Source organism: Peromyscus leucopus, chromosome 19, assembly GCF_004664715.2.
Source record: "Peromyscus leucopus breed LL Stock chromosome 19, UCI_PerLeu_2.1, whole genome shotgun sequence".
Taxonomy (NCBI): domain Eukaryota; kingdom Metazoa; phylum Chordata; class Mammalia; order Rodentia; family Cricetidae; genus Peromyscus; species Peromyscus leucopus.
Genome location: NC_051079.1, coordinates 61,807,481 through 61,822,263, shown reverse-complemented (window position 1 = coordinate 61,822,263; position 14,783 = coordinate 61,807,481). Strand labels below are relative to the sequence as shown.

At 46.8% G+C, this 14,783-nt stretch overlaps 1 protein-coding gene across 1 annotated transcript in view; it reads left to right on the top strand.

The window, feature by feature from the left end:
- The window catches only part of Ska1 (spindle and kinetochore associated complex subunit 1), a 35,109-nt gene that overhangs the window by 10,728 nt on the left and 9,598 nt on the right, over nucleotides 1-14,783 (top strand). The window contains 2 exon segments of the mRNA XM_028864743.2: nucleotides 14,646-14,717; nucleotides 14,720-14,740. Coding sequence (XP_028720576.1) covers nucleotides 14,657-14,717; nucleotides 14,720-14,740 — 82 coding nt within the window. The 5' untranslated portion in view covers nucleotides 14,646-14,656.

The window sequence follows — 14,783 nt, the reverse complement described above, 5'->3', positions numbered from 1 at the left end:
GGGATGTTGCTTAGTAGCATGGTCCTCATGACTTGCTCAGCAAGACGGCCAGCCCAGGGAAAGCACTGGCTACCACGGAATGGGCCCTCCCCCATCAATAATTAATTAAGAAAATGCCTTGTTTTGTCTTCAGCACAGTGGCTGTACCTTAATCTATTGCTATTTCAGCCAGCAATGGCAACTCTGCAGTTATCAGCCTGCTTCTTTGTCAGCAGCCTGGCCACACAGGCCACAGTCTGGTGGGAATTCTGTTCCCACAGGCACCAGCTCTGCTACTGCCACTAAAGGTAGCTTTAACTAAATCTTAATCCTTCTGTTTATTGATAAGACTTGATATTCAATGGCTGGTGTGAAAACCTACTAGCTAGAGAGGTTGAGCAGCAGCTAGCTAACCTTTACTCTGAAAGGATGATAAATGGCACTGGTTGCAGCACTGATTACCACGTGGAAAGGTCACAGTCATGACAGAACCCAATGTTAGTTTCTAGAGCTTTATTAGGAGGGAAAGGCGGGGAGGAGAAAAAAGAGATCCAGGTCTGGAGAAAGAGAAAGATGGTGGGGAGGGGGAGGGAACAGAGCAAGGACTAGAGAGAGAGCAGAGAGAGAGCATGGGGCCTGCATCCGGCTTTTTAAGGTGTGTATGTGGTCGCCAGCACCCCTGGTGATGTAAGATGTAAGACCCCAAGCTGTGTCTGTGCAGGAGTGAGGATAGGATCCTAACATTCCAGACTTTTTGCTTATTATAAAAAAGGGAGTGATTAGGAATAGGGACATCGTTTCTCCTGGAAGAACTGCTTCCAGCTGAGTTGGTGGGCATCAGTTGGCTCTTGGGGGGGGGGTAGGGAAGGGGGCCTTCCAAGGTAGACAGGTGTCCTGGGATGGTGGGCTGTCCTGCTGCTCTGGAGCCGTCCATCTCCCTTGGCTTGGCACTCTGGCCACTTTTGTGTCTGACAGGATGTTGGTGAGACAGAAAAAGCCTGAAGTACATGCGACCTGTCCAGATGGATTTAAGCTGGTTTCTGGAGCTTGGGGAAAATTATGAACATGTTAAAAAGCAGCCATGAGAAAATTAGTGACTATTGTAGTGTTTAGTACTCTGCTTGTATTGGTTAGTGTTAATGAGAGAGACAGAGAGATTGGAACATGTTTTTAATTTTTATAACCTGAGATAAGCTTTATCAGTGACAGATTATTTTAAGGCACCTGTATCCTTTACTAGTTTAGCATCCAAGAGACACAGGTAATCAATTGTTGAAAACATTTAGCAATAATAGATGGTTATATTAAAGTCTGTTTTTGTAGAACCCAGATGCTTTTGGGTCTGGGAGTGTAAATACCTTTTAGCTGTTACAGTTTCTTACTTGATGATCTCTGGACTCCAGTTCTGTGGTGATCCAAAGCAGACATTAGCTGACCAGTTAATTAGAGGAGGGAACTGGGAAGACAAAAGCTTGTGGTGCATGAGAATTTATTTCTGTGGAATTAGGGACAGGGCAGAGATCAGGGCCCTGTCTGTGTGCATGAGGAGGAGAGGTACTGCTGACAGGTCTGGAGTGAGGCACATGGAGGGAGCAATGAAATGAAAGCTCCCACCTTAGCTGGAAAATCTTTTCCCATTAGGTAACCCTGAAAGTACAAATAAGTCTGGTGAGGGTGGTAAGATTGTCTTCTCTACCCTGACAATAGAATAGGGAAATGAGGAGAGGTGAGACCCCAAACTCCCAGGACTGGGTTAGTGGCTCTGGTGTCCAGAAGAAAAGAAATGGATCACTTCCATGCTGTGTTCTGGGTTCCCTGAGAACGAGCCTGTGGCCAAGCCTAGAGGTCTGCTGGAGGTCTTTGTCTGTCCCCTTGCCCCTTGGTGCTTGGGTGTAGTCAACTGACCAGTTGTCTTTCTAGAGCATGAGACTCTTAATTTCAGGGTCGTGGGTTTGTGCCCCATGTTGGGCGCCAGATATTGGTGAAATTATTAAGGCCATTCCACGTAGTTAAAAGGATATTTATTTAAAGGCATAACTTACAAATTAAGGGATAGGTAGGCCGTGGGGTCTGGGGAAGATGTATCGCAGCCCAGCGGTGTTCTCTGGAGCTCTGCTCGGTCCACCTCCACCGTTTAGGGTCCTGGAACAGAGAGAGTGCTGGCCCATCCAGATCTCAGGTCTCCAGGTGCCTCCCCTGGCCCCACCTCGTAGGCGTGACAGTTGCCAAAGTCTCAATGGGGGTTGGAACGTCCAGATCAAAGCTGGAATGGCTACCCACTACAAACTCTCCTTGCTAGTACATCAAGAGAAAGCTTCCTTCTGATCTGCCAAACAAAAAAAGCCACACCACTACAAATCCCTCCCTACTATTTCTGGTGCATCTCTCTATCTCTTTCAGATGCCCTCTAATGCTCTACAATTACTTTCTGTGAACTAGTTGCTAACTCAGCCACCTGACCCAAGGTTAATTTTTATTTAATTAACACAAATGCAAACTCAGGGCTCACAGTGTGATTGAATATCCCCAACAGTGCTTTTGTTGTACCTGTTTCATGAAACCCCCAGGGACCACCAAGGAGCCGGTTTCTGATGCAAGCACATAAGGGTCCTTTTATTGTCAGGTTTGAACACGGGCCACTGTTCGGCAGATGGAGGGAAATGCAGCAGTGGCGGCAGGCCCAGGGGTAGAGAGTTTTATAGGGAAAACCACAAGCCAGGAATTACATGCTTTGGTATCTCAGGATTGGGTAGAAGGAATATGAGGTGAGGTGATTTTTTGAAACTATTGGTCTAGACTTTGGGCATGAAAACACATTTAAAACTTTTGGGTTGGACTTTTGGCTGAGAACCACAACTCGCTGAGCAGAATTATCTGAGCTGCTCAGCAGGATTATCTGGATATCTTCAAGGGCCATAAACCACAGACAGAATGTCTGCAGGAGCATACTGCCCTGTATCTGTTCCAGTTGTCATGGAATATTCCTGAGGTCCTTCCTGGAACTGAGTACATCAGGAGTCTGTATTGCCTTCACATCTTAAAGCTGGATCTTATGGAGGCATTTTCACAATTGAGGTTCCCTGCTTTCAGATGACTCTACCTTGTGTCAAGTTGTCATAAAACATTCCAGGACACCCTGTGTCTCAGGGATCTTGTCTATCAGATAACTGACGTTTCCTCATTCCTCCCTAAAGGGCCATCTGCTACAGGCAAAAGGATATCTACTACCTGTAACTGTGGGAGGCCCCAAACAGCTTGACCACACAGCTGCCATGACAGGCTTAGGGGCTCAGACACAGTTTCTGTGACAGGCTTACTGGCAGGCAACACCTGGACCCAGGAAATGCCATAAGCTGACCCCACCCAGAGGGGACCTACATCTAAGGGGAAGTACCTGGCATCCCAAACATTCCAACCATTAGATAGGGTTAGATAAGATGGCCAGATGTCCCTGAGTCTAATACCCACCTGTTTCTGTTTTACAGATACCACTAGATAAATGTTCAGTCAATCAGGGTCCTGAACCCTAGAAATCCCCTCATCCTAACCTCTGCTATGATAAAAACCCTACCCCACCTAGGCTCAGGGCTCCCTGCTCACACCGCTATATTGAACAGACAGAGAGACCAAGCTCAGAGCTTGAAATAAAGGCTCTTTGCTTTTACATATGGGATTCAGTCTCCGTGGTGGTCTTTTGGGGGTCCCTGTGATCTGGAAATAACAATAACCTGGTTTGATTGGGTCAGGCAGAGATGATCTCCCAGCAGGCTCTGCACATGGACTCTGATCTACCCAAGACAGGGAAAAAAAATCTCCTAAGAGGTGGGAGATGCACCAAGCATTTAGAGACCATATAAAACCCACTGCTTTCCCCTGCTGGGCTGCTCTTCTCCACTCTCGTGAGATAGCCCAGCAGTGTGTTCCCCAACAAACTTTTTTTCTACCCAAGGAGTGGTCTTGTTCGGCAAATTCACCGCACTCCCTACAACAACCTGCAAATTCAGCTCCATGGGGTCTGTGGTGGTTTGAATGAGAATGGCTTCCATAGGTTCATATATTTGAACACTTGGTCACCAGGGAGTGGCACTATCAGTATTAGGAAGCGTGGCCTTGTTGGAAGAAGCATGTCACTAGGGGTGGGCTTTAAGGTTTCAAAAAGCCCATTCCAAGCCCAGTCTCTGTCTTCCTGCTACTTGCAGATCTAGATATAGAATTCTCAGCTACCATGTCTGCCTGTGTGTTGCCATGTTTCCTGCTGGTTTTAAACGTGGGGTTTGTTACTGTGTGAGAAAGGTCATGAGGCATGACAAAACCCAGGATCAGAGATTTATTGTGTATGTGTTGGGAGGGGGCGCAGAAGAGAGTGACCAGGCCTGTGAAAGATACATACAAGGAGAGAGGGGGGGAGAGAGGAGAGAGCAGAAGAGAGGGGAGGAGTCTGTGACCAGCTTTTTAAGGATTTCCCTGCACAGGCACATGTAGACTTAAGGAGCTACGCCACACATGCTCAGATTGCGTGACCATGCTGTGCACAGATGACATAAGATGTAAGGTCCCTTACTTGGCTATTGAACTGTGCATGTGTGGTCATGCAGCTGGGGGAGTGACCAGGAATCTAACACTCCAAACGTTTTGCTTATTATAAAAAAGGTAGGTGAACAGGAATAGGGGTGTTGTTTCTCCCAAAAAACTGCTTCCAGCTGACTTGCTGGGTGTCAGTTGACTCTTGGTAGGGAAGAAGGCTTTTGGGGTAGCAGCTGTTCTGGGGTCATCTGCTACTTTGGGAATCATCTGACAAGGTGCTGTGCAGGTGGATTCAAGCTGTTTCCAGAGCTCGCTGACCCATCCAGGTGGATTCTCTGGAGCTTAGAAAAAATTTAAACATATTCAGAAGCAGCCATGGGAAATTTAAAATCTTGAGCTGGTGACTATATTATTGTAATGTTTTAGTACTCTGCTGTATTGGTTAGTGTTGGGGGGGAGGGGGAGGGAGAGGGAGAGGAGGAGAGAGAAAAACAGGGGGGATATTTAGAATATGCTTTTGATTTTCACCCAAGATAAGCCTTATCAGAGACAGATTATTTTAAGGCACCTGTTTCCTTTATTAGTTTAGCATCCAGGAGACACAGGTAATCAATTGCTGAGAGCATTTAACAGTAATAGATTATTATATTAAAGTCTGTTTTTGCAGAGCCCAGACACTTGTGGGTCTGAGGGTGTAAATACCTTTGGACTGTTACTGTTCCTTACCACCTGGGTATATACTTGATGGTCCTTGGACTCCAGCTCTATGGTGATCCTGTAACAATTAGCTGAGTAGTTAATTAGAAGAGGGAACCAGGAAGAGAAAGCTTGTGGGGTGAGACCTCATTCTTCTGGAATTGGTGACAAGGCAGTGGATCCTGATATCCTCTGGAACTTGAGAGAGCAGGGCCCTATCTGTGTCACTGTGCATGAGGAGGAGCAGCACTGCTGACAGATCTGGAGTGAGGCACATGGAGGAGCAAATGAAACAAAAGCTCCTACCTTAGCTGGAAAATCTCTTTCCATTAGGTACTCCTGAAAGTACAATTAAGTGGTGGGTCTGATGAGGTGGGTAAGGCTGTCCCCCTATCCCGACAATAGGTAAACGAGGAGAGATGGGACCCCAAAACTCACTCAGGACTGAGTAAGTGGCTCAGTGTCTAACAGGAAGGAAGTGAATCACCCCATACTGCATCCTGGTTTCCATGTGAACCCACAGCCATGCCTAGGAGGTCTGCTGGAGGTCTTTGTTTGATGTCTCCATGCCACGAGGTGCATGAGGACAGTCAGCTGACCAGTCATCTCTCTAGGTGGCACTTTGAACAAGGCTCAATTGATGGTCTGAGGGGCAGGACACGTACTAGCCCATGTGGCCATCTCTACCACACATTTAAAACAGGGACCTGGAAGCCCTTATGCAGCTGCTTAGACAGCATGTGCCAGCATTTGGCAATTCTGTTCATGGGCTTTCTCATCTCTCCCATGGTACCTTAAATGCCACAGCTGAAACTTCTGCCTGTGGGGTTAGGGGCCCTCTCTCCAGATGCTTAAGTTAGTCCTGATGTCAGGAAGCTCTGGGAAACATGAGACGGATTTTATTTTGTCTTGAATTCATATATATATATATAGTTTGCTGGTATGAGGACAGCTTTACAAAGACCCACCAAGAGGCATGCTGAAAACTGATCTCTGGCTAAAGAGCCATCCAGATTATTATGATCCCAATGTGGATCCTGATTGTAAACTCATTTGCATGCATCCTAGCCTGCTTCCAGACCTGTCCATGCTTCTCAGGGCAGCTGAGAATAGATGACAGTAAGAGTGAAAGTGGGAGCCAGATTTGGGCAGGAGCAGCCCTCCCAATACAGTAGAGCAGAGCGGAGGTCAGATAAGTGGAGATTCTTTGGAGTCAGAGATTCCTCAGGTTCAGGAATGCATGTGGGCAGGAGAGAAAGACTCAGAAAGGGAGGATTCAGAGCTTAGGTAAAAGTGTGGGGACCAGGGATCTCTTTTCATTTGCCCATTTGCTGGCAGAAGTTAGATAATTCCTGTGAAATATCAGGGTTCAAGCAGCCGTTTCGCAGTTATATTTACATAAAGTAGGGATATTTAAGGCATTTGTCAGATGAGGGGTGGGAGCAAGAGAAGGAAGCCTTTATGTCCCATGACTGCAGCTGAGAGAAAAAATAAATAAAAAATTAAAATAACAAATGGGATCCAAGACTTCCATCTGGGCGTCCCTGAGAGTAGGTAATCTGTGGACCAGCACAAATTAACAGCACAAGTTAGGCACCAATGTTGGTTTTAAATACAGCACTTGTTACTGTGCAAGAAAGGTCATGAGGCATGACAAAACCCAGTATCAGAGTTTTGCTAGGAGAAAGCAGAGCAGAAGAGGGTGACCAGGCCTGTGAAAGACACATGGGGAGGGTAGGAGAGAGCAGAAGAGAGGGGAGGAGTCTGTGACCGGCTTTTTAAGGATTTCACTGCACATGTGCATGTCGGCTTACAGAGCTCTGCCACGCATGCTCAGATGGCGTGACCATGCTGTGCACGGATGATGTAAGGTGTAAGGCCCCTTACTTGGCTACTGATCTGTGCATGTGCGGTCATGCAGCTGGGGGAGTGACCAGGAATTCTAACACTCCCTGTTGTGGTCATGGTATCTTTTCACAGCAATAGAGCACCGACTAAGACAGGCACTGACATCCTCTGCTGGTCTTCCCAGGCACCTGGAGTCTCATGCACATACCCCACACAGAAACACACACAGGCACAGAAACATACTTAAAAATTAATAAATGTAAAATGGTTTAATTGGGTTTTGGTATAGATATCTCTGACTTTGTATAACTTAGTCCATTAGGTTTGTGGTGGCTATTCTTGGTTGTCAACTTAACTATGTCTGGAACCAACTAAAACCCAAACTGGGTACACCTGTAGAGGATTTTTCTTAATTAAATCATCTGACATGGGAAGACCCACCTTTAATCTGGGCCACACTTTCTGGTTGCTGGCTATTTAAAGGACATGCAAGAAGAAAGCTTTTTATTTATTTATTTTGCTTGATTATCTTTCGATGGGGTTTCCACTGGCATCAGAGACTACTTCTTTTGGATTCCAGCATATACCGAAGACCAGCTGAGACACCCAGCCTCATGGACTGAACACCTACTGGATTCTTAGACTTTCCATTGGTAGACAGCCATTGTTGGAATAGCTAGATCACATCTGTAAGCTAGTCTAATAAATCTCCTTTTAATATGTATATATGGATTCATGGTAGTTTGTATAAGAATAGTCCCCACAGGGTCATATATTTAAATGCTTAGTCATAAAGGAGTGGTACTATTTGAGAAGGATTTGGAGGTGTGGCCTTGTTGGAGGAAGTGTGTCACTGTCGGTGGTTTTTGAGGTTTCAAAAGCCCATGCCAGGATTGTGTGCCACCATGCTCTCTTTCATGATGATAGTGAACTAAACATCTGAAACTATAAGCAAGCCCCTAATTAAATGCCTTCTCTCACAAGATGCCTTGGTGTAGCACAAATCCTAATTGGTCTTAATAAAAACCCAGGGCCAGATATCGGGGTAAATGCTGAAAGATCAGAGAGACAAAGGAACAAACCACAGCCACTTCTCACGTCACCAGCTTAGTCAAAAAGACTGAGTTCCTGTCTCCTCCAGTCTTATATTTCTCTCTCTCCATCCAGCCATATTAATTCCTGTCTCAACCTCCCTAGTGCTGGGATTAAAGGCATGAGATCCCAAGTGCTGGGATGAAACGTTTGTGCCACCACTGCCTGGCTCTCCTTCTGTTTTAGACTAGATCAATCTTGTGTAGCCCAGGGTGGCCTTGAACGCACAGCATTACATATGCTTCTGTCTTCAGAGTGCTGGGATTAAAGGTATGTGCTACCACCACCTGGCCTCTATGACTAACTAGTGGCTTACTTAGCTCCACATTCTGATCTTCAGGCAAGCGTTATTTGTTAGATCACAAACAAAATATCACCACGTCTTGGTCATGATATCTTTTATTTTATATGCATTGGTGTGTTTGCCTGCCTGCATGTCTGTGTGAGGGTGTTGGATCTCCTGGAAGTAGAACTATAGACAGTTGTGAGCTTCGATGTGGGTGCTGGGAATTGAATCCAGGGCCTCTGGAAGAGCAGCCAGTGCTCCTAACCACTGAGCTATCTCCCCAGCCCCCTTGGTCATGATTTCTATTCACAGCAATAGAATAGTCACAAAGCCAGAAGTTGATGCCAGGGAGCAGGCCTGACCATGCTGCTTGTTGGCAGATTGTAGACTTTGGAACTTTGAATTAGGAAATAAGTTGAACCCTTTAAGCTGGGTTTACTGAGCCATCCTAGTCCGAGCATGGAAGAGAGTGATGCTGCAAGCGATTTAGATTATGATGGCCTGGCTCACAAAGTTTCAGAGAGGGAGAATATTAGCAAATGGCCTAGAGACCATTCTTGTGATATTTTGGCAAAGAATGGGGCTGCTTTTTGTCCTTGTCAAAAAAAAAAAAATTTTGCCTGAGGCAAAACTGAAGAATTTTGGATTAATGGTATTGACAGAGGAGATTTCAAGACAGTCTAGTATTGACTCTGTCGCATGGTTATTAGCAATCACTCTTATGCAGTACTATAATGAAAAGGAGCAAGAGGGACAAAGAGAAATAAAAAATGTCCAGTTCGAGGAGAAAAGGAGCACCAGGAAGTATAATGGAGCTAAGTCCAGTGCTCTAGGAGATCCAAAAATTAAAGAAAAACCTGATGCTAAATGGAATAAAGGTACTGGTGATCTCACAGCCATGCCCTACCCAGCTAAGCTTCCAACTTATGAAGAAAGTTAAAGAAAAATTTAAGCAGTGAAGGAAACCATAGAAAGCAGAAAGCTGAGGAAAGTGCATTTGAATGAGGGGGCCAAATTCTAGCCCCAGCAAACAAAAACTTGGAAGCTTGGTCCACATGTTTCTGCCTGTAGAGTCAAGGATACAAGAAAGGGGTTGTGGAATCCCCCTCTGTGACTAAGGCAAGCTGCTGAGGCCAGATGTGTGTCAGGGGTTCCCTGCAGGGAGGCCCATTGTGCAAAGCTGTGAAGGTGAAGCCTGGGTTGTGTGGGAGACCCCACAGTGTTGGAGATGCCTAAGTCACGGAATACCTACCAAGGAAAAGCTGCAGAGCAGGTGTTGAACCAGCCCAAGAGAGAGAAGTATGTTGTAGTCAACAAAGCTGAAAGGAGTTGGAGATTTGAAGAGTGCTTTGACATTAGATGTATAAATTTTTTTTAAAGATGGATTTATTTATTATGTATACAAAAGAGGGCATCAAATCTCATTACAGATGGTTGTGAGCCACCATGTGGTTGCTGGGAATTGAACTCAGGACCTCTGGAAGAACAGTCGGTGCTCTTAACCTCTGAGTCATCTCTCCAGCCCCGTCAGATGTATAAATTGTCACTTGCTCTGGTGATTTTAGGGATTGCTTTGGTCTAGTATTTCCTCACATGCACCTCTTCCTTCCTTTTGGAATGGTGATCCATATTCTATGACATTGTATGTTAGAAGTATATGACCTGTTTTTTATTTTTTATTTCACATGGGGGGGTTACAGTTAAGAGATTGTTCATGTGTCTCAGACGCTTTGAACTTTGGACTTTTTAAACAGTGTCAAGGCTGTTATAGACTATGGGGACTTTTGAAGTTGGACTAAATGCATTTGCATTAAGATATGGCCACAAGCCTATGGAGGCCAGTGTTGTGGGACATTTGTACTCTGTGTGAAGGTGTATTGCTGTGATTGGTGTAATAAAAAACTGAACAACCAATAGCTAAGCAGAAGGTGTAGGTGGAATTTCCAGGGAGAGGAAGGAAGGGGAGGAGGAATCTAGGCACATGGGAGACACCAGGAGAAAGAAGAGGAAATAGGAGGCGCAAGATGGAAAAAAGGAGCCGGGCAGTGGTGGCACATGCCTTTAATCCCCGTGCTCGGGAGGCAGAGCCAGGCAGATCTCTGTGTGAGTTCAAGGCCAGCCTGGTCTACAAAGCGAGTTGCAAGAAAGGCACCAAAATAAAAAAATAAAAAGATGGAAGAAAGGTAAAGCCACTGTGAGACCAAAATGAGACCAAAATGCCTTAATCTTAAAAATAAGGCCTAAGCTTTCTCCATTTTAGTTATAGGCCTTGAGTTACTGGAACCAGTCAACCCAGATTCCAGGAATTAGAAAAAGTACAGAGTCACAAGGTATTCTTTTCACAAGGTATTCATTAGGTAATGACTGTTTAACCACAGAATGTTCCAATCCTGGTTTCCAGGGTAACTGTTCGACCACAGAGTGTCCCAACCCTAGTCTCCATGGTGATTGCTTGACCACAGAAATGTCCCCAACCAAGGGCAGCCAGTGAGGAACAGTGACAGGCATCCACCCCCTTTAGATGTAAGATTAAGCCATGGTTTCCAAGAAGTTCTCAGACATGAGCCAATCAGAGATGTACATGTATGGAAATCTTCTGCTATTGTAATTTTGAGGGTTTTGCCTTTAAAAGCGGTGCACAATTCAGGCTGGGCACTTCCTCCAGCCTCCACTGCGTTGGATGTGTTGGATGAAGTCCCTGCCTAGGCTTGTATTGCTCTTGGATATCCCGAATTAAAACCTTACTTTTGCATTCCAGCATACTCATCTTCGGTGGTCTCTCTGGGGTTCGCAATCTGGGCACAACACCACGTGATAAATTAATATAAATGGGTTCATTTAAGTTTTAAGAGCTAGTGAGGAACAAGCCTAAACTATAGGCCGAGCATTCATAATTGATAATATGTCTCTGTGTCGTTATTTGTGAGCTAGTGGCCTAAAGGAAAGTCTGACTATAGGCCAGCGATTGGAATGTGGTAGTTTGGATGAGAATGACCCCTAGCCAGGCTCATGTATTTGAATGCTTAGTCATAGGGAAGTGATACTATTTGAGAAGGATTAGGAGGTGTGGCCTTGTTGGAGTAAGTGTGTCACTGGGGGTGGGCTACATTTGAGACTTCAAAAGCCCAGGCCAGACAAGATTCACTGTATCAACTCTGTTCCTGTAGAGAACCCTGACTAACACAGGCCTCTTGGGTCTTACAAGTTGTCTTGTTAGGATTTTTTATTGCTGTGAAGTGGCACCATGACTAGGGCAACTCTTATAAAGGAAAAACATTTGTGATGGTTCACTTTCAGTTCAGAGGTTTAGCCTATTGTCATCACGGTGGGAAGCAAGGTAGCATGCAGGCAGACAGGGTGCTGGAAAAGTAGCTGAGTTTCCTACATCTTAACCGGCGGGCAACAGGAAGTGGTCTGACTCACCGAGAACGGCTTGAGCATATATGCGACCTTAAAGCCCACTTCCACAGGGACACACTTCCTTCAACAAGACCACACCTACTCCAACAAGGCCACACCTCCTAATAGTGCCACTCCTTTTGGGGCCATTTTCTTTCAAACCACCACACAAGTTTTGAGAAGTTTTCTGCCATTATTTCTTCACATTTTCTGGGTTCCTTTCTCTCCATTTTTGTCCCTGTGACTAAAGATCAGAGGAAACTGTTTGGGTGGGAGCTCCACCTCAACCCCTGGCACCCTGGCATCCCTATACCCAAAGAGTCTGGAATGTTCTGGTGCAAGATCCACCTCAACTCCCCTCCCCCATCTCTTTCCCTAGACCCGCCCCAGAGCCCACCAAACACAGCTCCTCCCTGAGAGAGGCTCAAGACCACTCCCACAGGGTATATAAGCTGCATCCCAGAAAACAGACACGTGGTCCTTCTGATCTCTCATCCCTGTCTCTCTCTCCTCTGAGGGGCCAGGTAATCACCCGGGAGCACTTTACCCATTAAAACGGGCCTTTTTCTAATTTGGTCTGATTTGGATTGCTGCGTCGGTGGAGAGGCTTTATCGGGATACAAAAAAAGTATCAAAAACAACATAAATCAGAGAAGATATTTGGGCTCAGTTTCCAAGACTTCGGTAGTCACAGGGCATCAGGGTGGCAGAGGCTGCTTCCTTGGTGATAGCTTGGAAGGAGAGAAAGAAGGGAGGGAGAGAGAGCAAGAGCACATGCGCTAATAGGCTCCTCCCCACACTGCTGTCCCACCACACCATCCCCTGCCACCCACCCCTCCACCACCATTTATTGGATGGTTGTTTTCCATCCTTTTCTGGTTACCGTAACAAGAATAATACCCAACAGAAGCCACTCAAAGGAGAAAGGAATAGCAGGAGTGAGTGGCTGGGACTCCTCACACCTCCACAGACCAGAAAGCCGAAATCATAAAACCTCAATGCCTGCCCCGAGTCACCCACTTCCTCTAGTGATGCTAAAGATGGGTTCCATACTTCCCCAAACAGTGCCGCCAGCAGTTGACCCAGCTGCAGTCGTTTAAGTGTTTAAACACGCGAGAACATGGGGGACATTTTTCATCCACACCACAGTGATGTTGCTCGTCCTCATCTCGCCCTTTCCATTGCCTGGGACAGGCTTGATGACAGACAAGTGGTTGTCTTGCAAGCATGGCAGGAACTTGGGCGTTTGATGGCTGTGGAGCTAGTATCCCGGCCCTGGGACGCTTTCCCCCTTTTCTCAGCAGGGGAGATTAAACTTTTAGAAGGTGAAGTAGCACATTTCCTTATGTCATTTCATATATACTTACTTGGTTTCCATTGAACCTTGTCACTCTCTCCCCATCCCCACTTCCATCCTTGCCTCCGCAGTATTCCCTTTTCACTTTCCTATCACAGATGTTCGCAGTTTTTAATATGGTGCTTGTATTTCCCTTTATGGAGTATTTAATCCCCATAACGGCAGACTCTTTAAACTCACCAACCTGGCTGCTGTGTGGAATCATATGGGAGTATTTTAAAAACACGCCCTGAGTGCCTGAGCTCAGAATTTCGGCACAGTCACTGGTGTTTGTAAAAGCTGCCCCTGATGAACTCTGCAGCAGATTCCGAGAACCACTGTTTTAATATCAAGCTCTGGGCAGCTGGCTGGGCTGTGGCCCCAAAGGGCTGATCAGTGAATTCACCTGTGAACCCCAGGGCTCAAAAAAGCGGCCTTTCCACGCTGGAAGCCAGCCAATCCTGCCCCAGCGCCGCCTCCGGGCCCCGCCTTCAGGCCCCGCCTCCAGGCTGCCTTCAGGCCCCGCCTCCAGGCTGCCTTCAGGCCCCGCCTCCAGGCTGCCTTCAGGCCCCGCCTCCAGGCTGCCTTCAGGCCCCGCCTCCAGGCTGCCTTCAGGCCCTCCGGGCCCCGCCTCCGGGCCCCTTCTTCAGGCCCCGCCTTCAGGCCCTCCAGGCCCCGCCTCCGGGCACCGCCTTCAGGCCCCGCCCAGACGCTGCGGAGTTGAGCGGAAACAGATTCGCTAACAGAGTCTGCGCAGTTGGGGGAACGCGCTTGTGCGCTTGCGCGCTTGTGCGGCGCCAGGTCTTGCACACAGTTTGAATTTTAGTTCTGGAAGCAGATCAGCTTTCCCGGATCAGCGTTTGGAAGCTTCACTCACGCCCCAGCCGCAGCGGAGGATCTTTGCTCCCAGACTCCGCGAGGTCCCAGGCCCGGAAGCCGCTGGAGTCATCGCTTAGCAGGTGGGGTTACCGGGCGACGCGGAGGGTCGGCTTCCCCCCTTTTCAGACTTCGCTGTCCAGCCCGGCACGGCCATCCTGGATCTGGGCAGATTTTGTACTCGGTAACTGCATTGCGCGGTTCTCCGGCATGAACTTGACGATGGCGTGGCGCAGTGTCAAAAGATTGGACACGCCTGCTCAGATCGGCATCTCTTCACTCACCCCTGCGAGGATGTTTCGCCATGGACCTTTCGCCCCATCTTACACCCAAAATGTGAGGCCTCGACTCCTACCCAGGCCAGAGGAAGATGGTAGCTCTGGTTTAAGGTGTCTGGATATCCGGCAGAAGCCTCCAAGACATGTTGCCGTGGTGTTTGTTAGACACTGAATTTTGTAGAATTGAGAGAGGGGGGAAATGCCCTCGAATTGTGTTTTTTTTTTTTTTCCTTTCAAAGCATGTTGTTTACTATGTTTAGATTTTGAAAGTGAACAGAAATTTGGCTTTACATAACTTTCTTTTTAAAGCGTTTCTATGTGTTTTATTCAGACGCTTGAAGGATGGCCTCAGATCTAGAACAGTTATGCTCTTATGTTAATGAGAAGATTGGCAATATCAAGAAATTCTGTCGATAAGAAGTCTTGGTAAGCAAAACTGACTCACTGCTTTGGGGTGCACACAGTGCAT